The sequence below is a fragment of the Engystomops pustulosus genome, chromosome 2, assembly GCF_040894005.1.
Source record: "Engystomops pustulosus chromosome 2, aEngPut4.maternal, whole genome shotgun sequence".
Classification (NCBI taxonomy): Eukaryota; Metazoa; Chordata; class Amphibia; order Anura; family Leptodactylidae; genus Engystomops; species Engystomops pustulosus.
The window spans coordinates 191303127-191326549 of record NC_092412.1 but is presented as its reverse complement, the minus strand read 5'-3'; the positions used below and the strand labels follow the sequence as shown (position 1 = coordinate 191326549).

Genomic DNA, 23423 nt, shown 5'->3' with positions numbered 1-23423 from the left:
TAGATGCTGAGAAAGCGGAGATAGAGGTAAAAGATGAATCACAAGACATGCACATTTACCAAGTCTTTAAGGGAAAGACCAAGAAAAGCACGAGAAAGCCTTATTGCTGATCAGGTTTCACGTAGGAGCAGAGGCTGGAAGGAGTCAAACCTGAGGAGAAGGAAAACAAGCCTGGAACACATTTCCAACATCACCAAAGCATAGCTGCCACATTGTACACCAGACAATCATTAGCAATGTGGGACACATACAAATTGGTTGTACCCAGGTTAGCTCCTCATCTGTGGTAAGATCCGCCAACAGTAAAATGATCGTTTGCTGCTTTGGTATTTAAAAGCTGCTATCAACAGCCAAATAGGTAAAAAGGAAAGAAATAGGATTTATAGAATGTTAGCAATACAAAAATCATCCTAGCGAGGGTCTTCTCTATACTTGAAGAAAAAATAGAGGAAAAGACAACAATTAATCGATAACATCAAGCCTTCTAAAGAACAAGTGTCATAACGCATACAGAGCCTATTTCTGGCCAGGCCACCTTCTTCTTCTTTTTTTGATGTTTGCATCACAACAATGAGCTGAAGGTTTTAAGCCTGGAATGGGATCTACTAGCAGCTGCAAACTGTGTTAGCTAGGATCCAATGGATCTGTGTAATCGTAACTGTGTGTGTGTTATTAGTAGCAACAGGACTGTAAAAGATGGATTTATATTCCAAGATTGGAGCTGGACTTAGAGAGCACTTAGCATGTGTTCTCACTGTTCTTTGATCTCTGTATTCATACAGCTCCTCTCCATTGCTCCTTCCTCCTATGCTGTAATATCTACTTAACAGTCTGTTACAGCTCTTACCATGAGCAGAGTGAGGGGGTGGGACTGTGCTTTGTTCAATAAAGACAAAAGTGCACCCAGTCCTTTAAGTCCAGCTACAATCCTGGAATATAACTCCACTGTTTACAGACATGGTATACAAACAACACAAACACAAATATCTCCAAGACTGCAAACATTGTCTGCAGCCTTGAAAGTTTGAAAATGACGGTGAAATCAGTTTTTAGTATATAATTGCATTTTCCCATTAACATTTCTGGAGATTCTTTTTTCTAGGCTGGACATTGCATTTTCTGGGTGCATACCTTCTAAGTAGGCAGGACTCATTGTCAAATTTTGAAAAGAACCGCAAAAAATAAAGTTCTAAGAAAAGATGCTATAAAATGGTCATAATAGGGAGAATATGATTATTTATTACAATAAAACAAAAATATCAGGAGACCTGTCAAGTCTCCTTTAAGCTTGTCAATCTGCATTAAGGAAATGTAGCAACAGTTTTTCATATAACCTTTGCCACGAGTGTTAGGCAAGGCAGAATAATGAGGCATCTCAGGCTTTCCATTCTTTGTAATGGACATAATTTGGCCCACAATAAGAGTTGGTATCCACCGCTACAAGTAAAACCCTTTATTTTGGCTTGTCAGACCATAAATGTTGTGCAATGTTTTCACTTGAATGGTGGAAAAAAACAATTATTTTGATTAGGATATTTTAAATCAGCTAAATTTACATGAATCATTTTTCCTTGCCTTTAAATAAAAAAAAAAAAATAATTAAAAAAAAATAAAAAATCAGGAAAGCAAATAGTATTTACATAATATTATAATAGCAATCAATGTTACTATTATTACAAAAAAATAGCCAATACTCACCATGATCTGGAATAAGTCCTGTTCCAGGTCTTAATAAAAGGAGAACTTTGGTCCCTCCGGCTTGGATCAGCTCAATGGCTCTTGTGTGAGTGATACCTTGGGTTGGTTCTCCATTTATTTCCACTATTTGATCCCCCACCTGACAAAAAATAAATTACATGAAATACAAACGTTTTGGCAACAAATTGCCAGATCATATACTGGGTCTGAAACGTTGGACACCTAAATAATCAACCAACTTGGTCATCATTGGTAGGGGCAAATTGGATAGCCATGGCAGTGTTTGTGGTACGCAACCAAAATCAATATTGTGGGGAAAGGATGATGCCCATGGATAGCTCTGCTTCTATGATTTGCTTTCACTGTGCAATAAATGTGGTGTCAATAATATGCCCTTTGATGCAAGTAAACAAAACCACTGATTGTAACAAATGATGATGCTCAAGTACGTTTTCGCTTCCTGTTGACTCACTTAGAGAGTTCTACACTGCAGCCTTTCCATCTTTCCTTTGTATTAACTGCTATTCTGGCCTTGAAACCGGGGTGTCAATAGCAGTAATAATTTTAGCAATATACTATTTTTGGAAAATCCATAAAGCCTGCGTGTAAATTAGAACCTGTACTTTGCAGACAGTGCACATCTGTTAGCACAGATTCGTGCCTGCAGATTGCTGACCTCTGTGATTCCTCATTGGCCATTCCAGTCGTTTTCTCTTTTACTTCTCTTACTGACAGTGAGAGCCTAAGGCTTTAATAAAAGTAATAAAAAAAACCTACATTTAACTTGGGTTTGTTTGCTGAACTGTCAACTGAAAGCCAAGGACTCTGTCCACAGTACAAGCAATCTGGCTAGAACGCAATATTCTCTGTGTGGAAAATAAATCCTCACAAGCCCACAATAGCGTAAATACAATTCATCATCAAGTATGTTCAGATTTTATTTAAAACCATAACTGCCAAAGCGGGAAGCTGGTTATCTGTAGCTAAGTAATATCTAACCATTCAGGCTACCTAGGTGGGAAGAATCTATGTCAGAGACAAAATTTACTGACCATCAGGAGACAGCCTAAGACAATGAGAGACAATCTGATCCTAACCTGAACCACAAACCAAAAAGACTGGAATAAATTAGATATTTTGCAAATTTACCTATGTCTACACCCTGTGCATTTCAGTATCTGTAACAAAGATGCATCTCCAGAGGTGTTAGGACACATGCATTGTACAGATCTAGTGTATTGCACTGGAAATAGTAACAGCGGTCTCCCACTGTGCTAAGTTACAGCAACATCTCTGCATTGGAAATCCGGCCAATGGTCGGGCACCATTGATCATGGTCAGACCACGGCCGTAGTCTCATCCTGCTTGATGTCCAGGAGCAGTCATATGATGTCCCTTAGAGTTTATTATTGCAGTTACAGATTACTTGCAGTGTTGAGTATAATCCGGGAATGGCACTGGTGATTTACTTACGCCAAAAAGGTGCATCAAGAAGGATCAATTAATCCACTAAGTAGAAAGATATGCTACCATATCCTTCTCTGATCAAGTTCTTTAGGTTTGGAGATCAAAATGGCTGGTGGACCAATTCTATATATTGTGAGGGTGGTGAGATGGAAAAATTCTATGCATCTCCCTACTAAACCATGGTGACCCCAGGAAACTTAAAGGGGTTTTCTCACGAAGGAAAATTAGGCCCTATAACTAAGACCCCCCACAGATTGCGAAAACCAGGGGCCCCTTTTCGCTCCTCAGACTAATGGAGCAGACAGTCGTACATGACTGTTCTGCTCCATTAATCTCTATGGAGCTGATGGAGATTGGTGAGCCAGCGCGTGGCAATTTCCATCCGCTCCAGAGAGATTAATGGAGCGAACGTTCATGTGTGGCCGTCTGCTCCATTAATCTGACAGAGCGAGGAGGGGTCCGACAGGGTCAGCACTGAGACCCCCACTGATCAGCAAGTTAGGCCCTATCCCATGGATAGGGCCTAACTTTGCTTTGTGGGAAAACCCCTTTAGGATATCATGCGACTCCTGTATGTTTCGGGCTTTGACCCAAAAGGGTCAAATTTAAAGGGCAAGATGAAATTGCACCCATTCATTCAAAGCTTTATGGACATATTTTAGACAGAGGAAATAACCGGATTGGTTACTCAAAGATGCAGTGGACCATCAGCGGCAAGATGTTGCTCTAACTTGGCACAATAGAGGACAGCTGCAATGATAAATGAGAGCTTTAGCACATAACTAAATATAAGAACCAGACTTAACAAAACCTCCATCAAGCAATAACATGTTAGAAAATCAAAATCAAGAAGATTCTAAGGGTTACGTACATGGATGCGGCCATCTTTGATAGCAGGCCCATCTTCTGCAAGGCGAAGAATGAAAAGTCCCATGTTGTATTCTTTTCCCCCACGGAGGCTAAAACCAAATCCTCTTGGTCCTCTCTCCAACTCCACAGGGTAGCAACCAGCACTCTGCACATCAATACAGACAATACATAATCACATATAATATGATAAATGCACAAGTCACAGTATAGACTGGACACATCTGTACATTGGGCGAGCAAGAATAATTTTTTACACTTTAAGGCTACATTCACATTGACGTGTGCCCTCTGTACCATAGCATGGCGGGCCAGGGACAGGCACCATATTCCGGGAAAAGGTAGGATATGTGCTGCACCATTCTGCTCCCATAGGGCGTCGTTCGCTCATTGCCCTCTATGGGGGACGTATATCCGACGTATGTACTCTATGAAGGATATCATTTCACTAGCCATTTGGTAGCGTAACATTTTTGAAAAATCTCAAACCATGACATCAACATGGGCATGCTCAAGCAATCAGCCCAAAGCTCTACTATGTTCACTCATTTATATACTGAACGCACATTTCAGATCTCTGTCAAACCGGACACTAGGCTCAATGCAGTCAAACCACATGGTCTGTGTTTTCAACCTAATTTAGATATTATGACTGATGTAAAGAACAATGAAATAACTGAGCTGGCTTGTATTCTTGTGAGGCTGTTTTAGTCCCTGACTACACATTACATTCTTCATACAATGGCTGTCTGCCTCACCTTAAGCATGTTGCCACTGCTGCAGTTCCATTCCCTTAATTTACACTGATTAATCTGTTCCTCATAGCATAGACTGGTTTGGCTATCATCTCTTATGTCATTGAGTTTTCTTCATGCTACAGGGGGCTGCTATACGAGGTAGCCAAAAGGCAATGTTTTCCTCTTCCCATCCTCCATAAGGAGTCCGCTTACTTCCATGATACTTTTCCTAGCACCCTTCACAGAAAACCACATGATGTCCATCAGTAGCGCCTACTCTTCTTCACCCAACACTTTTACTGTATGATATTTATTAATAAGAACACCAGGCTGCGAACTTGTTTTTAAGTAGTATCAGTCCGGTATCAAGGGTTACCCTGTTGTGGTATTCCGTTTACAAAGAATTGTCTAGACTGATTAACCAAAATTATTTTGGGTAATTCCTGGTAAACCGCTGTTGTAAGAGCCACTGTGAATCTTGATCATGCTATATAGATATATCTCCGCTATATGTGCGATACACAAGTGTTGCATGTCTAATCAAATCACTAAACCTCCATTCATCTGTACTGCAAATGTTTTCAGACATAAGATCAATGAGCCTAATGCCTGAACAGACAATCTCAGAAAACAGCTGCCATCGTGTTCCTTCAAGATTGAGATCTCAATTGTTAACCAAACCTATTTTTAGAAACATGTATGCTATCTTACCTGTGAGTGTCGGCTTCCAGAAGGCAGGGTGTGTGCAGCATCAGGCTTATGATCAGCCCATAAGAATCTGTATGGAGCAGAGAGATCTGCCTTACTGCCTTCTGCATCCAATGTATTTCTGTACGATAAGGAAAAAAAAATCACAGTGTTACAAAGAGATGCTTGTTTTGGTATTTTGTAACTGTATATAATGGGTGTGTATTCATAAATAGCTTTGTCTCCTCAAACCCCAGTTTCAATTTTATTCAACAATTATAGGGTATGACAGACTTTACATTTGGAGCTCATATTGGTACACATCTTTGTAGAATGTTTGGAAATTAGCAAAAATAGAATATACACATTTTACAGTGAGGAGCAGCCAAAATTTCACATATCCAAACCAATAAGAAGTAGTCAGAATCTTCACCAACTATGGTTTAGAAAGCAATTTAACTAAAACCAGTCATCTACTTGACAGTCCATCCATGATGTCCATTTTGATGCTAAAGTTGGACCATCAGCATCATATTTGCCAATATCAAGTCTGCATGATTGATGATGTCCTCCTCTATCCCTTTCCATCAATGAACAATTCCCTTGATCTTGCCATTCTTCATATTCTCTCATGACAATTGGAAAGAAAACGCCTCATTGGAAATCAGTCGGAAAGCTCAATTTTCCCAATCTGATGTAAATTCACATGGCAATTTATCCAAGACAAACCTGTCATTTGGTTTTATGGCACATTTTGATGGAAAATCCATTTAGAAGAAATGATAAATGGGTCACGTCATATATCTAATTCTATGTAAATATTGCTATTTTCACTTAGGAAACAGCCACATCCATCTACTTCATTCTCTAGTATTTGTAATGATAAATAAATAGCAAAATAAACACTGAAATATAATATTTACAGACCGCTTCCAAGAAAACTATCAGATTGTCAATGTTCCTTAGGGAATGATGTGACAACTACAGAATCTTGTTATTAACCTTCTATGTGAACGTGTGAACGCCTCTACGGGTGTATTAACGTGTCATGTTTACTCTGTAAGCCACAGGGACTTTGTTCTATTTTACCCACAAAATAATAATCTCCGGACAAGAGGAAGTGCTTACTTAGTATTTCTAAGCTAACAATGATGTAGCCGTTTCCAAAGACTGATCTTTTGCTTCTGTGATTCTACCCGCTGTATGGGCTCCATCCCAGCATGCACTATAGTTGTGTTTGCCTCACTTGGTTATGTCCCATCAGACCTCTACTTTAAACCATTATTCAGCTTGCCTTAATGCATGAAGAAACTGACTAAGGGTTTATTTGTCAAAACAACTGGTATTGTTTGACATAATGCAACAAATTTCCATTTCTGAGTTACCCTGGCAACTGAAATGAACCTTGAAACCGTGTCTCTCTTCAGTGTATATTTATTTACTGTACACCAAGCTGTGTAGTGTAATACAGTCTATGGAGGATGTTCATAGGCTGCAGGGTGACCCAGACACACTGGGGGAGATTTATCAAGCTGCCTAAGAGTAAGAATGTGCTTAGTTGCCCATAACAACCAATCACAGCTCAGCTTTCATTTTACCAGTGCGCATGAATATTTTAAAGGGGAGCTAAGCACAGCCCTTTGAGTCTTGATAAATCTCATAGGGCAGCACAGTGGCTTAGTGGTTAGCATTACAGCCTTGCAGCACTGGGCTCCTGGGTTCAAGTCCAGTGGCCAACATCTGCAAAGAGTTTGTATGTTCTTTCTTTCTTTGCGTGGGTTTCCTCCGGGTCCTCTGGGTCCTCCCACACTCGAAAATATACTGGTAGGTTGATTAGATTGTGAGCCCCATTGGGGACTGGGACTGATTTGGCAATCTCTTTGCAGCGCTGCGTAATCTGTGTGCGCTATATAAATAAAGGAATTATTATAATAATTATTATTAAATCTCCCCCACTGAGTGTTTTGGCATCCAATTGGCAAATGAGATTTAGATTTAATGTGGATAAATGTAAGGTTATGCACCTGGGGGCTAATAATCGACATGCAATATATAGCCCTTGGGGGGGAGGAGGGGGGGGTATCTGGGAGAGTCCCTTGTTGAGAAGGACCTGGGGGTACTAGTAGATCATAAATTAGATAACAGCATGCAATGTCAATCAGCTGCCTCTAAAGCCAGCAAGATCTTGTCATGTATCAACATGTCCATAAAAAAGATGCCCTGGAGCTGGAGAGGGTACAACAAAGAGCCACAAAAATGAAAATGGGGTAAGGAGGGTCTCAGTTATGAGGAAATATTAAAACAATTAGATTTATTTAGTCTCTATAAGAGATTACTAAGAGGGGACACTTTTAATTTATATAAATATAAGAATGGTCCATACAAAAATATGGTAGAAAGTTGTTCCAGGTTAACTCAAATCAAAAGTCACGGGGCACTGTCTCCTTCTGGAGAAAACAAGGTTAATAGTTTTTCCCAGTTTTTGGTAGTAAAATTAGGGGCCTCGGCTTATACTCGGGTCGGCTTATACTTATATACGGTATATAATTTTTTGCCATTGTCATATTCCCACCACAAGGTTATTTGTAATTATATTTCTGAGTGTCAAATAAAAAGGGGGCAGCTGAACTGGTTGTCAGTATTGTAATACTGCTACTTAGTAGTACTGTGCCGGATAGGACTTTGTTTTACTAGTCATATATAAGATGAATAGGAAAGAGTTAGCATGAAGCGGGAGCAACCAGTTGTTTGCCTTCTTACCTCTCCAGTGTCCCATAATTTGGTTGTGCTTGGCCCATTGCTCTGTGCTGCGGAGCAGGACTTTGTCTTGCCGAATTGGATCCTGATGGAGGACCTCTGTGTTCTGATATAAAAATAAAAAAAATTCTGAATAGTTTTAAAAACATACTTCTTTTGTTAGCATCTGCATAGTTGAGCAAGTGAATGACAAATCTTAAGGTCTTATTTTCTTGCAGCTTTTTTTTAATCAATATTCACAGCTAAAAATCTGTTTGGTCATCACTGTCTAAAGATCATTAACTTTGTTCATAAAGCACAGACACATGTAGTAAAAGGGTCTTGAATTATGTAGCAACTTATTACAATAAATCAGCCTTCTCTGTTATGTTTTTATTAGACTTCTATAAAACCCTTTGAGAAACCGTACGTATTTGGAGATGTGAACATTTTAGTGTATGGAGAAAACCAACTGAATAACATAAAAGTATATTAGACATAAATAAAAATAATCAGCACTTGTACAGCCTCCATGATGGTAATGTACTACTATGAATCAAAAATGTGAACATTTGTCTAAAGTTTGCGAAATATTGTTACTATTTATGCATTAAAAAAAAAAAACACTGCGTATTGGGGTCCAGTGTAGCAGTAGCTACTATTGTTCAGGTATATATCATGACATAGTGTATATTCACTCCCAATTAGTTCCAACAATGCCACAATATACAAAGTGGCTATTGTATTGCTAACCCAAAACCTATACAATAAATACTTGCCACTACACAACAATCATTTAAAAATTATAATTTAGTAAATCTCTATTTTTCTTACATATGAGTGCTGACTGAGAAAAAGAAGCAATAATACAGTCATCCTAGAGTCTATTAGCGCATTATTAGAGTAACTTTGACATTTTTACAATAACAATCGAGTGTTGCTGCGGACAGTAAAACTACTAATACAATCAATTTTATGCTAGTGAATAATACATCAATTACATACAGCAATGAATGTCCACAAAGTAAAAAAAGTATTCATTGGGAGTGCAGACGAAGGCTCTAGTAGCTGAAACACGCGTCGGGGTGTTGTCATCCTACAGTCGTCTTTACGACAATTGTGAGATCTTGTAAGTTGTTCAAACATGCTTACTTTTGTATACGTGCATTATACTGGCATAAAATGTGTTGTACTTGGTTGTATTTATATCAGAGTGTATAGTAGTACGGACCATAGTGACAATATTAAAGGAAAGCGGATGCCCATAAGTAGGTGAATATAATAATTTTATTAGTTTCACAGATACAAAAAAGGATAAAAACAATTAAAAAAGCACCCTAGGTGCTCTACATATACCCTTGTCCCCAGTGCACAATGATAAGAAATTCAGTACATGTAAACAGGCTGCAATATTTATCTATGAGGCACCATCAATGCAATATATCACTTGAAGTATGGTATGGTAAGTATATAATATAGGGTGCTTTTTTAATTGTTTTTATCCTTTTTTGTATCTGTTAAACTAATAAAATTATTATATTCACCTACTTATGGGCATCCGCTTTCCTTTAATATTGTCATATTCTCTTTTGGATGTTCTTTTTTACTTCTGACCCATACTTTCTAAGTAATTAGTATGGACCATAGTATTTCGGGTTAAAGGAAATCTACCATAAAAAAAAAAAAAAAAATCAAGCCAGGGTTAACCAGTGACACCTACTCAGATTCAGGTACTATGTCTGTGGCAATCTTCTTAAATTTGTTATTCATGGCCTCCTTCCTAAAATCAACTTTTTAAATTATGCTAATAAGCCTGAAAGGCTCCGGGGGGTGTTACTAGAGCCCCTCCGTGCTGCAGATTCACAAGCTGTTACAGTGTGCAGGAGCACTTCCCCCTCTCCCACTGTGTTCTGAAACTTACTCTGCTGCAGTGAGATACATCAGGCAGAGGGAGGGGTGAAGTGGAACTGCCCCAGTAGCCAGATATTCATTAGCATAATTTTAAAAGATGATATTAGAAGGCAGGAGGTCACGGATAAAAAATATAAGAAGGTTACCACAGTCAGGGTTCCTGGATCTATGAGTATTTGTCCCGGGTTTATCCATCTTTGATTTTCATGGTAGATTTCCGTTAACCACATACTATTAAGAGCATTTGAATTACTTCTACGATCTATTTATCTAAACTGTAAACTAGTTTATTACTATCTATATGCATTTTGGTGACTTGTCCTTTAGCTTAAGGGCAAGCTTATATTTATGGGAAATTATTTCACAAAGGAACTTTTTGTTTAATTAACATGCAATTGAAGAAATGTTTATATGTATAAATATGGCATATGAATTAAATTAAATGTAAATCCCAAAATGGGAATGCCTCTTTCATTAATAAGCCAAAATAGTATCCAACATGACCATAGCATGTCTTGGCCAGCTTCCGCACATCTTTGCACTGTTCAGACCGTGCACCAGCTGTGTGAAGAGATAACAACTAAAGAGCTCAGGAGCTAAGAGATGCAGCCAAAAAGCAAGGGAGGCAGTCAAATGAGTGAAATGTTTAGCTGCAGCGTTAAGATGCTCTCCAATTCAGGAAAAGCCTATTATTTGGAACTCTAACAGGTCTAGCTGGATGAGCCAAGAGCAAATAAGCAACACAATACATACTCTCATGACTTAGAAGCTTACAGACATACACAACAAAACTTCAATACTAATGGAATATACAGATTCTGATTCACAGCCCTTGGGTTCTGGTAACTGATAGGTGCTATTACCATCTCAATCAGTCTGCGCTCACTACAAATCTGCTCCCTCTAGCAACATAGGATATAAGTTGCAACCAAACACTGGCTAAGGTGGACAGGTAGAAAGAAGCAAAGATGCAGTGTTTGTGTGTGTATATGTATTTGTACATACCTATTAGCTGTACTGAGTTTTCAGAGAGCCTCAGGCAAAGGCAAATTTACAAAAAAAATGCACATGACATTTTTTAAATTGATACAAATTATGGCCCTTAAAACCCAGAGCTTTTATTTAAAATCATCTCTTTTGGATAAATATGAAAAAGGAAAACTTCACCGTCTTATTAAATATTTAAGAACAGGTAAATTGAGCCTTTGATATTTTCGAGCATAAAGCTGATGAATGCAAGTCTAATATTTGTACTAAAATGAGTATGTGCCCTTATGCTAATCCATCTGCTCGCTGGATTAAGGTACTTATTATTTGGAAATGGGCAAAGCCATCTATCTGGCAAAGTAATTCTAATACTTCTAATTAAACGTACAACCACAGTCTTGAATAAATTGCAGGAGAAGGCATGAGCAGATGTAGGTTTTATTTCAGTGACTAGAGAATAAGCTTTATGGACAAACAGCAGTACAAAAACGTGTGATTTATGGAGTCATAGTTTGCTTCAGAGGCAGATTTCAACCTTCTGCAGATAAATGTTCTCCTCTGACTGGGTACAAAAGCCCCTGATGACCTACTTTACAACTGCACTGTGTCAGGTTTTCACCATCAGATTACTAACTAGATTAATAGCTGGGCTGGATTTTTAATGTGCACCGAAGTGAGCCTAAATGTTATTTTGATGGGTCTGCTATAGAACTCCCTATGCTTCTAAATCTCTAATGTTGTTCAATATTTCAAAAGTACAAACAGAAATAAACTGAAAAGACTTATTCACTCATTGACAACAATAATGCAGAGCACACATGGGGTACACAGGCTTGAGACAGCACGGAAAGACCACCTCCATCGCTATATGTTCCTGACTTATGTGTCTTGCCATTGTCGATCTTCGTGTGCAGTGGTTTCATGAATGGGAAACCTAAACAGGAATATCCTTTTAGCTCGTGGCAGGTCCCAATATCCTATGCTATGCTGATTTTAAAAATGCCTTTGTTAGCATTCTGAATCAGTCCAGTAGTTTATATAAGTTTATATACCCTGCCAGCAGTGTGTGGTGAACCCCCAGGGAGGGATAGCTGCAGCCTGTGTCAGTCTCCTCTCCCCAGTACACACCACATGCTGATAGCAGGGAGCCAGGTAATGTGAATTTAACTTGTATACACTACTAAAATGATTGAGAATGCTGACAAAATCAGCATAGCATAGGCTATTGGAACATGTGACCAGCTACCAGTGACATTCCTTGTAACAGGTTTGCTTTAACTAACAATCAGGTTATTTTTGAGGTCAGATGATGGACAGGGTGGAGGTTGGAGGTCTAGGAGTGCTAGGGGTGACCAACTATTTATGCAGATCCTTCCACTAACAGTTGAATAGTGTCTTGACCCACAACAAATATAGCATTAAAGCAATCACCACACAACTTGTGGGTAATTGTGCCTCCATGTCCAATGTTGCACTTCCAGATGTTGTTTCTTTTGTGGCCTGTGTCATAGTAATGTGCAGACATTAAACTTTGAAAAGAGATGTAAAATGAATGTTACAGTCATGGAGGCAGAAACTTTAGCACTGAAGTCAAGCTCTCCCCGTCTCAGAACACACCTCTGCTCTATTTGATGCCTTTATGTCCAGGAATATCACAAACTGGATCTCCTGAAGCCTGCTGCTTGATTACAATAACAGCAGATGTGACATTCTGAGGCAGGGAGAGCTTGACTTCAGTACTTAACTATCAGCCTCTGAGATTTTATACAACTAGTTAACATATTACTTCAGAGTAGATTTTCTGAATGATGTCACCACCAACCATTGTCAGCGCCAAACCATTGACTCATGCAATCATTAGGAATATTCTAAGTGATTTAGCCATATGCCTCTAGCAGGAAGAAAGTAAAGGATTGCAGTGAACCTAGAACCTTTTTGGCGCAAAGATCACACTAGTCCGTTATTTGTGACTTTCAATAGAATATAAAGCTGTTTACACAGAAAAACATTTTTGTTGTATTTATTTGGGCTCAGGTGAAATTGATTTTAAAACGCAGCATACTTGTGCCATTTTACGGAAATGTTTATATCCCTATTAACAATCTCAACCCAGTTTTGGTACAATTTGGTACACAAACAAAACCACATAAAGGAGCCAAAGAGAAATAGGACTGTGTTTACATTTGTGGTAGGGTGTGACACAATGCCATATCACCACAAAAATGCTAAGAAACATTGTAATCTCTTGCATTTGAGAGGCTTACCTTCTTCAGCAATCACAGTGAGGGTGACAGTGTTCCCAGCGTCTTTTATGAGCTGTACAATGTTGTCATGTGACAACTCCACAATGGACTGGCCATTAACAGCCGAGATCCTGTCGCCTACTTTTAGCTTTCTGCAGCGATCAGCAGGGCTACCTTCTATTACCCTTCCAATCTTGTGAGGAATGACTGCAACGAAAATTAGAAAAACCACACATTCATATTATTATCATCTTGTCTGTAACTGCACATAACAAACATTGTATAAAAGCAAAGCATTGTTTATCAGATACACATGGAGAACATGCCCAATCTAAGTGAGTATGCACTGAATGGCCTAAAAGGTTATGCATAGGTCATATGGGCTAAGATTCTTATGAAGATACTACAGAGGAAGGGACATTGTGTGTGTCAATGTCAAGTCCATATATATGGAACAAGATGTCCATCCGTATGGATCTTATGGACCAGATCCATTCTTCATGGATCTGGTTTGTGAACACCTTTATGTGCCTAAAATAGTTACTTAATGCCTATAGATTTTTAGGATCTGTGCTTGATGCATGTGTATGGAGAGATTATGGATTACCTATTCCAGCATAAAACTACTTGACCTCCAAATGTAAGACTTGGTTTGGAGCCTAAATGGTGCATTGTTACAGCATACACCCTGCCACATACTGTACACCACTAACACTCTTAGAAATGTTCCTTATCCTATTCCACTGAAATTATATATAAAAAAGTGGGAATTAGAACTAGGTCTTACTTGTGGGGGAGTGCCCCCCACATTATGACCATGTCAAATCAGTGCTTACAGACTCAGAGTCTGTGGGGAGACACAAGGCCAGATTACGGTAGGTGAAGGCCCCTGGGTGCAAAATGCGGTGGGTGCCTACACTGAATGTAGCCCAGACAGTGGTACACATTACTATTCTAAAGTATCATTAATATTCTAAACTTTCTCCTACTTACATGCTAGCCTAGCTGGCACAGAGGCAATAGTACGGACTACTAGTCCTTGCACCATAGCAGTCCCACGCACCACTATTTTCCTGAGAGTTCTCCCTCCTCCTCTCACTGATTGGATGGAGTGATCTTTAAGGAAGTAAACCTAACACCGATTGGCTAGGACTTGGCTGTGAACAAGTTCGGTCAACTAGTGTTACGTATGAAGGGGGGGGGGGGGGATCAGGTGTCACAATGCATACAGCGCAGCTCCTGAAAAGCATGCTGCACACAGATTGTGGCTCAGTATAGCCGGGCATGCTCTCACTGACAGAGCTAGAGAGTTGCAAGAAAAAAGTTTTACTCAGCGCAAAAAAAAGGAGTCAATGGCAATATAGCAATGGGTGACTAGTTAACATACATGACTAGAGAGCTGAGCCTGCGGCGTCTCCTGCGTTCCGGTATGTGTTCTATTGAACTCTAGAGCTAGAGAGTCACTGTCACAACTTGGAGGTAGGCGCATGTGCAGTGTGGTGGCACTGCCGCTGCACATGACTCCCAGAGACAGTCACCTTCCACTAATGACAGCCATTGATGTGATTGATTCTCAAATTATGACCGCCTAATGATGCTAACACAATACAGATAATTTTTACCCCCTTACTTTACAAATGTACTCAGCTTTATTGCTGTTTTATCTCCTATCACTAAGTGATGGTCAGTGTGTGGGTGGGGACTCTCTAAGCAGGCACATTATGAACCCAGTGTGCTGACAATGCGGTTAGATTATCAGGGTACAGGTTTAGCTTCAACATTCTATTACTATCTAACACATAGAAAGAGAGAGATGAGACCAATTAGAGATGATGAGATCCATGAGATGGATACAGCACACAATGACACTCTGCTACAACACACAGTGAGCATTGCTACATGCCTCCTTCCCCTGCCATAAAGATGTTATCTGTAACTTGCAGATTAAGTCTGTGCATGCTGCTTTCTGCCTGACCAGAAAAATCAGAAGATTTACGATTGGACTGAAAATGTATACACCAGGACTTATAGAGACAGGTTGGAATTATATCTGTGAAATGTTGTATTTTTGTTAATAACAGTGAATTAGAGAATGTGTTATTTTGTTATCCTGAGTATATTTAAGAATCTTGTCTTCATGGGAATACCCCTTTAAACCTCATAGAGAGTAGGCGAGATAGGGATAGGTTAGTTTTTAACATGTGACCCATGAAGCAGAGTATGGATGACGTATTCATTTCTATAATATGAGGGGTTTTCATTAGGTTGTTGTGATCCTGCTCTCGACGGGTTGCTTTTTGATAAATTATGGGAGTATTGTAGAAGCATTCACGACGAAACCCAGGGTAAGGCGAGCAAACACTCTGGCTTGATTTTAATAATGTTTGTAAGTAAAATACATTACTTTTTCAAAAATTTCTATAGTCGTTGTTTCATTTGCACCATGGATTTAGACTAGAGAGCATCGAAGTGGGACACACTGGCATGTGCTTCAGGTGTGAACAAGGTCCAATGTAGTGTTTCCAAGAGGAAGGTGTATAGCTCCTTTTTATTTTGAGTGTGGCGAGAAATCTTGCTGACTGAAGCATTTGCATTCAATTTGTGGAGTTGCACCTTTGTCGGACTCTTAACGGTTATGGGACTGGCACCTAGATATAGCTCCTTCAATTGTTATTAACATTTTATGTTGTATTCACAGATTTATTGTCTTAATTTTCACAGCTGCTAGCTGACTGTTGGACATTACTAATAAGGAGGCCCCCAGAAGCAGAGAGGTGCGGCCCCTGGAGCTCCCCCATAATCTGGCCCTGGGAACGCATCCCTTTGACACTTGGAGCATCTTTTATAAGCAGTAGTTAAAACAAACATATTGACAGCAGTGCCAGGTCCTCTGTAGGTTGTACAAATGTCATAAGTCATCACTGTGCTGCAATCTTATGAAAAAGTGAATAAATATACATAAATCCCATGATATTACTAAAATAGCATAAAACTATGGTTCCATAGAAAGTTTGCTTTAAAAAATAGGTCGAGATAAAAAGACTGAGGCTTTACAGAACATTAATATTCAGGCAAATTTCTGTACTGTGAGCTAATTGACTCGTGTTCCTGTATGCCCGAGTGCCGTGCTCAGCACTGCGAGGTATTGTTAATGCACACAGCATCTGTTTGAGCACATTAAATATAAACTACACTGAAGGATAATGCATAGCAGCACTGGCCAGATGGAATTTCAGCTGAGAGACAACATCAACACTAATAATATTTACCCAGGACTTGGAGTACTGTGATGGAGATTCTAGGCAGAATACAAAAGAGGAAAAAAATCTTGGGGGGGGGGGGGAGGGGGGGTCTGCTATCTACCTCCCAAATGTTCTAATAACATAAAAAAGGACTACATTTATGAGGTTCTGGGCCCAAAAGAATATAGAAATGATCACTGCCTAATACAAACATCACATTTACCTATAACATCTTCATCTAATATCTAAAAAGCCCGGTCAAATATTAAGATATTCTATAAAATAGCCAGAGAATGGAGATCCTAATATACACCACTGCAATGCCTATTCTAAATACAGTAGACCATACATAGAGTCCATCAATGAAATGAAAGTATAAACATCTACTGCATAGTAAAGACATCGGAAGGGGCACGGTTATTTTGTTAGATAGCGGTACTGTTTCATTAGTCACACTTGAATGGCCTTGCTACTGTCAGTACCACGGTTTATAGGTACAATTTCTCCACTGGGACCATTAGAAGTGTAAGTTTTTCATCATGTAATAAATGACCTGACACTATAAACTATACAGCATGCAGGTACAGTATGAACCATCGATTTTTATACAAATGTATCTCTTAGGCCTAATTAAAAGCATGTAGTGACTATGATGGGTTATACACATCAAAAAAACAAATATCACGTATATAGCAGTAACATTATCCTTGGTGTCGTTCACCTTCCAGGTGGTGGACAGTGGCACTATGTGCAGTTTGCCTGTGTAGTGTGTAGGGTACGCCAGATTCATGAAATGTGGTGCATGTTGTTCAAAAATCTGGTCCCCCCTGCACTGCTCCGGCAGAGTGCACCAACTGTTTTTTTTTAGACACAATTGGACAGAAAATCGGCGCAAAGGCTTTAACAAATGTGGGCCAATGACTTCATTAGCTTGAAATGCATAGGTACGTCTTGCTCTCTCGCCTCCCTCTGTTGTTGGTACATGTGTTTTTTAAAAAAAAATTTTAACACTGTGCGGCAGAATACTACACTTTTATTCATTTCATAGTCATTACAAAATGACACTTCTGGCCAAAGGTTCTTCCAATGATAAACCGTGTGAGGTAGGAAATACAAATAAAAACCTCTCACCTCCTGGAGGGGGTTTGTTCTTAGAGGTCAAAATGACAAATCCAAAGCCTTCATTTTCTTTCCGCTGTAGGACGACATCATAAGCCTCTGCTGGAGGTTTGGGAACACTAGTCACTTCGATTCGGTTTAACCTGGGTGAGCCATTGAGGGCAGGAGTGGCGCTTTGCGAGTCCTCCTCTTCTTGCTGTTTGTCTGTGGTAAAAAATTGTAATGGTAAGAATGTGATATATCACATCAATTCATATAAAAGACAAGACATATACATATATATATATAATTACATTGTTCTACCCTGTGTTAAATTCAGCTTAAAAACAAGCATACTGAGACCCCTAAGGATTTATTGTTGCTTGTTAAATGGCTTGATATAATGATATGTGAAAAGCACACAGCATATTCTTTCTATTCTGCCTGGCACCGACTGTCTATAGTGGAAGTTGACCATGGAGCATTACTGCATCCTCTTTCAATGAGGTCAGTAATCACCGCACCATAATAATCATGTAAGCCACAGAAATTACGCATCCCTTCCATGAGTCAGTGAGGATGTAAAAGCCCTATCTGACCTCATTACATTGACTGCTCATTGATTCTGGTATCGGAAATATCATGGTTTACTGTAATAGAGTGGAACAATGAGGCAGCTACTGTGAGCAAAACACAGAATCTGCCAGTTATTAAGACCAAGTAACATAATGATTTCATTTTTGTTGTTCTTTAATAGTTTGACTAAATATTGCATTATGACCCACAGAAATTGTAAAGGATTGACCAGCATTAATAGATCACTAAAAAAAATGCTAACCTGGTTCTTTCCTAAACCAGGGGCGGACTGGCCATAAAACCCACCTGGAGAAATCATGGTGGGCCGACTCGTTTGGGGCTGGTCTGACACTGGTGGGGCCGGTGGAAAAAAATAAAAAAAATAAACTCACCTTCCGACGCTCGCCCGCTGCTCCGCTACTTGATCCAGTCTGGCTGACGGTGACAGCTCAGTACGCGCCGGCTACATACTGGAAGGGGCTGGCTGGCTATATACTGGAGGGGGCTGGCTGGCTATATACTGGAGGGGGCTGGCTGGCTATATACTAGGGGGGGCTGGCTATATACTGGTAGGGGGAGGGGGCTGGCTGGCTATATACTGGAGGGGGCTGGCTATATACTAGGGGGGGGTGGCTATATACTGGAGGGGGCTGGCTGGCTATATACTGGAGGGGGCTGGCTGGCTATATACTGGAGGGGGCTGGCTGGCTATATACTGGAGGGGGCTGGCTGGCTATATACTGGAGGGGGCTGGCTGGCTATATACTGGAGGGGGCTGGCTGGCTATATACTGGAGGGGGCTGGCTGGCTATATACTAGGGGGGGCTGGCTGGCTATATACTAGGGGGGGCTGGCTGGCTATATACTAGGGGGGGCTGGCTGGCTATATAATATGGGGGGCTGGCTGGCTATATACTGGTAGGGGGAGGGCTGGCAACTAGTAATAGAAGTTGTTTTCCCGTACCTAGGGGGCAGAATTATAGTAGTTATATTCCTGTACATAGGGGGCAGTATTATAGTAGTTATTTTCCTGTACATAGGGGCAGTATTATAGTAGTTATATTCTTGTACATAAAATGCAGTATTACAATATATTTTACTTAGGGGCATTATTATAGGAGTTACATTCTTGTTTATTGGAAAAGGTATTGTAGTATTTTTTCAGTGTATATATAAGTCAGTAAATATCTGTATATATCAGTATATGATCATGACTAAGACACACAAGCGTCAAAATGCGTCGATCTTTTAAGCGGTAACTGCATGTTGTTCCGGAGATGTGAATAAAGAGGAAGAAATTTATTTAAACCAAACCTGGTGGCTTCATGTGAGTGCCGAGATTCCTTGTACCTCTTTCAGTATTAAGTTGTGTTCTTTTAAAAAAAGAAGCTTTATTCCTGTATAAGGGAGGTAGAAAGAGTCTCTTTCTCTGCCATGTACATGTTGATTTAAACCATCTATAAACAGTTTGTATGGAGTTTAGTAACTCCACCCACATCACATGGGCATGCCTACTTGTTTTGACCCGGTCCACAGAATGGGGCCACTTTAACAGTTTTTTCCAGGGCCACTTTAAATTCCCAGTCGGTCCCTGCCTTTAACTCTCATTTAAGTGAAATTTTGATACTCAGTAGTTGATGCAAATTTTACTGTGTGAATATGTAACTTAGTTTAAAAAAAATTAATTTGTAAAAATGATTTCCTTCCTAGCTCACGTTTATTTGCAGAACGTAATATATATGTGTATAATCAAAGGAGTTTGCCAGATCTTGAATACTTATGTCCTATCTTTATGATACCACATGAACCTAGATAACTAGGTTCCCGAATCGAAGCTGCAGTAGCCACACATTTCTCATGAACAGGCTGTAGTAGCTATGTCTGGTACTATAAAAAGCTCGGTCTCATTTGATTCAATCCACTTAGCTGCAGTCCCATGCAAAACCACTACAAAATATACAGCACTGTGTCTTGTGAAAATTTTGAAGGCTGCAGTGCTCACTGTAGCCTCTTTAAACCCAACGTCTGGACAGTAGGAGTACCGCAAGTCTGATACCAACCTATCCCAAGTATGGGCTATCAATAATGTGCCATAATACCCTTTTAACAGGGAGGTCCCAATGGTGGGATTTATCACTTTGGTTTCTTGTACAACTTTTTGACTTTTTATGTCTCAGTTGCAGCAACAAAAGTCAGACACATAAATCTCAAAAAGTAGTACAAGAAAACAGACAATGTGGTAATAAATTACCCATGACTCATATTCACATCATATTTAATTTGGCCAAGATTTTTGCCAAATATGATTTGAGAAACATGGCAGAACAACAACATAGTGTCTCTACTCTGCTCTTGGTGGTGTAAATCAACCACCAGGATGAAGGATTGTAAACCAAGCAAACTGACATACTGGTGTGTACTGCCTCTGGCAGGATCCACTCTTCTTTAAGCTTCCTTTGCCCTTCTTTTTAAGAAAAAAGGCTTTAACATAAAGCAAAATGAAGTAGAGGGGCTCCAGGCTCCATTAACATCTTTGGAGCCCAGAGCGCCTCAGGCTCATTTGTATAATTTTAAAAGCCTTTTTTATTTAAAAAAAAAAAAACAGGGCATAAGGAGCTAAAAGAAGAGCAGATCCTGCCAGAGAGGACACACCAATATGTCAGTGTGTTTGATTTACAATCCTTCATCCTGGTGGTAGATGTCCTTTAAAGCACCACCAGTGCTTTGTAGAGGTAAACATCTTTATAGCGGGCATTGCTTTATGAGGTATATTAGCCTGCTAGTTCTTTTAAAAAAAATTATGTAAATAAGGCTAAAGGACTCTCAAGGGAGTTACCAGAGCTCCTCCGTTATCCGACATCATGAACCCTAGAGCACTTGTACTACGCCTGCTGCCTTCACTGCCCTCCTCCTGCTATTTGATATTACTAAGTACCTGTAGTAGATGGCAGGACATTGGATGGACATGCGTGCATATCTTTTTTTAAAGAACTAGCAGGCCAATAACTCTAAGAAATAGATGGCTATTATAAAGATTTCAGCCTCTACAAAGCACCACAAGTGAAATGTGTAAATTGTTGTTGATTTCTTTACTGTACATTTTCCATCTATCTGCTGGATATTTGTTCCAAATTTCAACTACAGGCGGTCCCCTACTTAAGAACACTCGACTTACATACGACCCCTAGTTACAAACGGACCTCTGGATATTGGTAATTTATTGTACTTTAGTCCTAGGCTACAATGATCAGCTGAAACAGTTATCAAATGTGCCTGTAATGAAACTTTAGTGTTAATATTGATTCTTATGACAACCCAACATTTTTAAAATCCAATTGTCACAGAGACCAAAAAAGTTCTGGCTGGGGTTAGAATGATAAAATATACAGTTTCGACTTACATACAAACTCAACTTAAGAACAAACCTACAGTCCCCATCTTGTATGTAACCCGGGGACTGCCTGTACTGTTTCAGTAAAATTATATTTGTGACATTGCTTCTGATCATGTAATGTGAAAAGTAGAGGACTACAGCATGAAGATCTGAACCTATTATCGTCCCCAATACACCTAATTTCTTAGGTCTTCCATCATCCCAGGACCCGCTGAACAGGGCTCTCCTAGTTTATGGTGCTGGGTAATACCTATGAAGTGGAATATGGTGGAGACACGGAGCAGAGTTATAGGAGGGCCAGGGGAGAAATAAGCATAGTATTAGGCCCCCCTAATATATAGTATTAGGGCCCCCTTTGGATTAAATATTTTTTTTTGTAATTTGACAACACCTTTAAACTGGTGTTAATGTTAGTTCCTAGTTTACCCAAAGCAGTAAATTTATGAGTACCGTGAGAAAATCTTATTCCAGTTGATGCCAAGTTTGCAAGTTATTCCCTATCAGATGAAGCATGAGAGTTCAACTCCAAAATATACTGGTAGGTTGATTAGATTGTGAGCCCCATTGGGGACAGGGACCAATTTGGCAAGCTCTGTGCAGCGCTGCGTAATCTGTGTGAACTATATAAATAAAAGAATTATTATAATCCATTAGTGAGAATAGGAGCCCAGTTCTCCACACTGCTAAGGCTCCCATCAGTCAGACCTTCAACTATCAGCTTTCTATCACCTATTCTGTGTATACAGGATAACTTGTAATCCTGTTACATCTGTTCAATCAATATACAGTGTGTGGACATGAGGAGAAACACTTTCTGGATGAATTTTTGTTATAGTTTAGCAGTTTTCCTCTCCATAACCTTAGCGGAGAAAGAACCATGTTATATTTATGGTACTTCACAACAGTCCCTCAATACCAGCCATAAGTGAAAGTCATTTGCATTTGAACATGTCCATTCCCTCGCTTTTCCTGGGAGATTTCCCATTTCCCACACAGTCTCTAGATAAAGCTTTGTTACCAATTTCATCCATTGGACAACTATTAAAAATGTAAAAGTCAATTATTACCAAACCCTTTGCACGTCGCTAGTGTACTTCAATTTCTAGGTCAGGTTGTTTTGGGTATTTTTCAGCAGAAATGTATTTACTGGATGTAATTGGACAGTGAATGGAAACATTTTTTTCTGAGTTGTACGTTTCTTAATAAACAACAGAGAATTTCTTCGCTTCCCATTTGTTTATGGGAGATAATTACACTGATGTTTTCTAAAATGTTCTGTCTTTTGCAAAGTAGTGTAGATGACACCTTTAAGTCCCCACTGGGAAAAATCATTTCCCACCAGCAGACATGCTGTTCAGAATATGAGCTTTGGAAAAATCGCAACATTGATTTCATCTAAGAAGCACTAAAATGTATGCCAGCCAGGAAAGATGCATCATTTTATTGAGCAGATCTCTGACATTCCTCACAGAGCTTACTGCTGGGAGCAATGCAAAAGGTCACACTAAGAGCTGTGCACGGAAGGCAGGAAAGGGGGCCACAGATAAAAACCTGCAATGAGGTCAACCAAATAAAAGAAGGAAGAAGAGGAACATTGTCATCTGGGAGGGAACATGAACTGGTTGGCAGAGTTCAATGTAAGATAATATAGCTACAATAATGGTGGGTAGTCCACAGAACCATAGTTTAGTATGTGTGCTCTAATGCCATATCAACCTTGTAACTTCCTTTCCTGGTAGCTAAAGTATGAATATGTGTTAAAGTGGCTGGCTGCTTTATG

The 23423-nt window shown here is 39.6% G+C and overlaps 1 protein-coding gene across 2 annotated transcripts in view; it reads right to left on the bottom strand.

Annotated features, from left to right (window-relative positions):
- The window catches only part of MAGI3 (membrane associated guanylate kinase, WW and PDZ domain containing 3), a 176936-nt gene that overhangs the window by 5613 nt on the left and 147900 nt on the right, over positions 1-23423 (bottom strand). The window contains exons 15-21 of one of the 2 annotated variants that reach the window (XM_072137628.1): positions 17707-17898; positions 13355-13540; positions 8217-8319; positions 5481-5598; positions 4037-4180; positions 1699-1837; positions 60-150 (exon numbers count right to left, since the gene is read on the bottom strand). In XM_072137628.1, coding sequence (XP_071993729.1) covers positions 101-150; positions 1699-1837; positions 4037-4180; positions 5481-5598; positions 8217-8319; positions 13355-13540; positions 17707-17898 — 932 coding nt within the window. In that variant the 3' untranslated portion in view covers positions 60-100. The remainder of the gene's footprint in view (positions 1-59; positions 151-1698; positions 1838-4036; positions 4181-5480; positions 5599-8216; positions 8320-13354; positions 13541-17706; positions 17899-23423) is intronic. The other variant, XM_072137627.1, reaches the window with a different exon arrangement.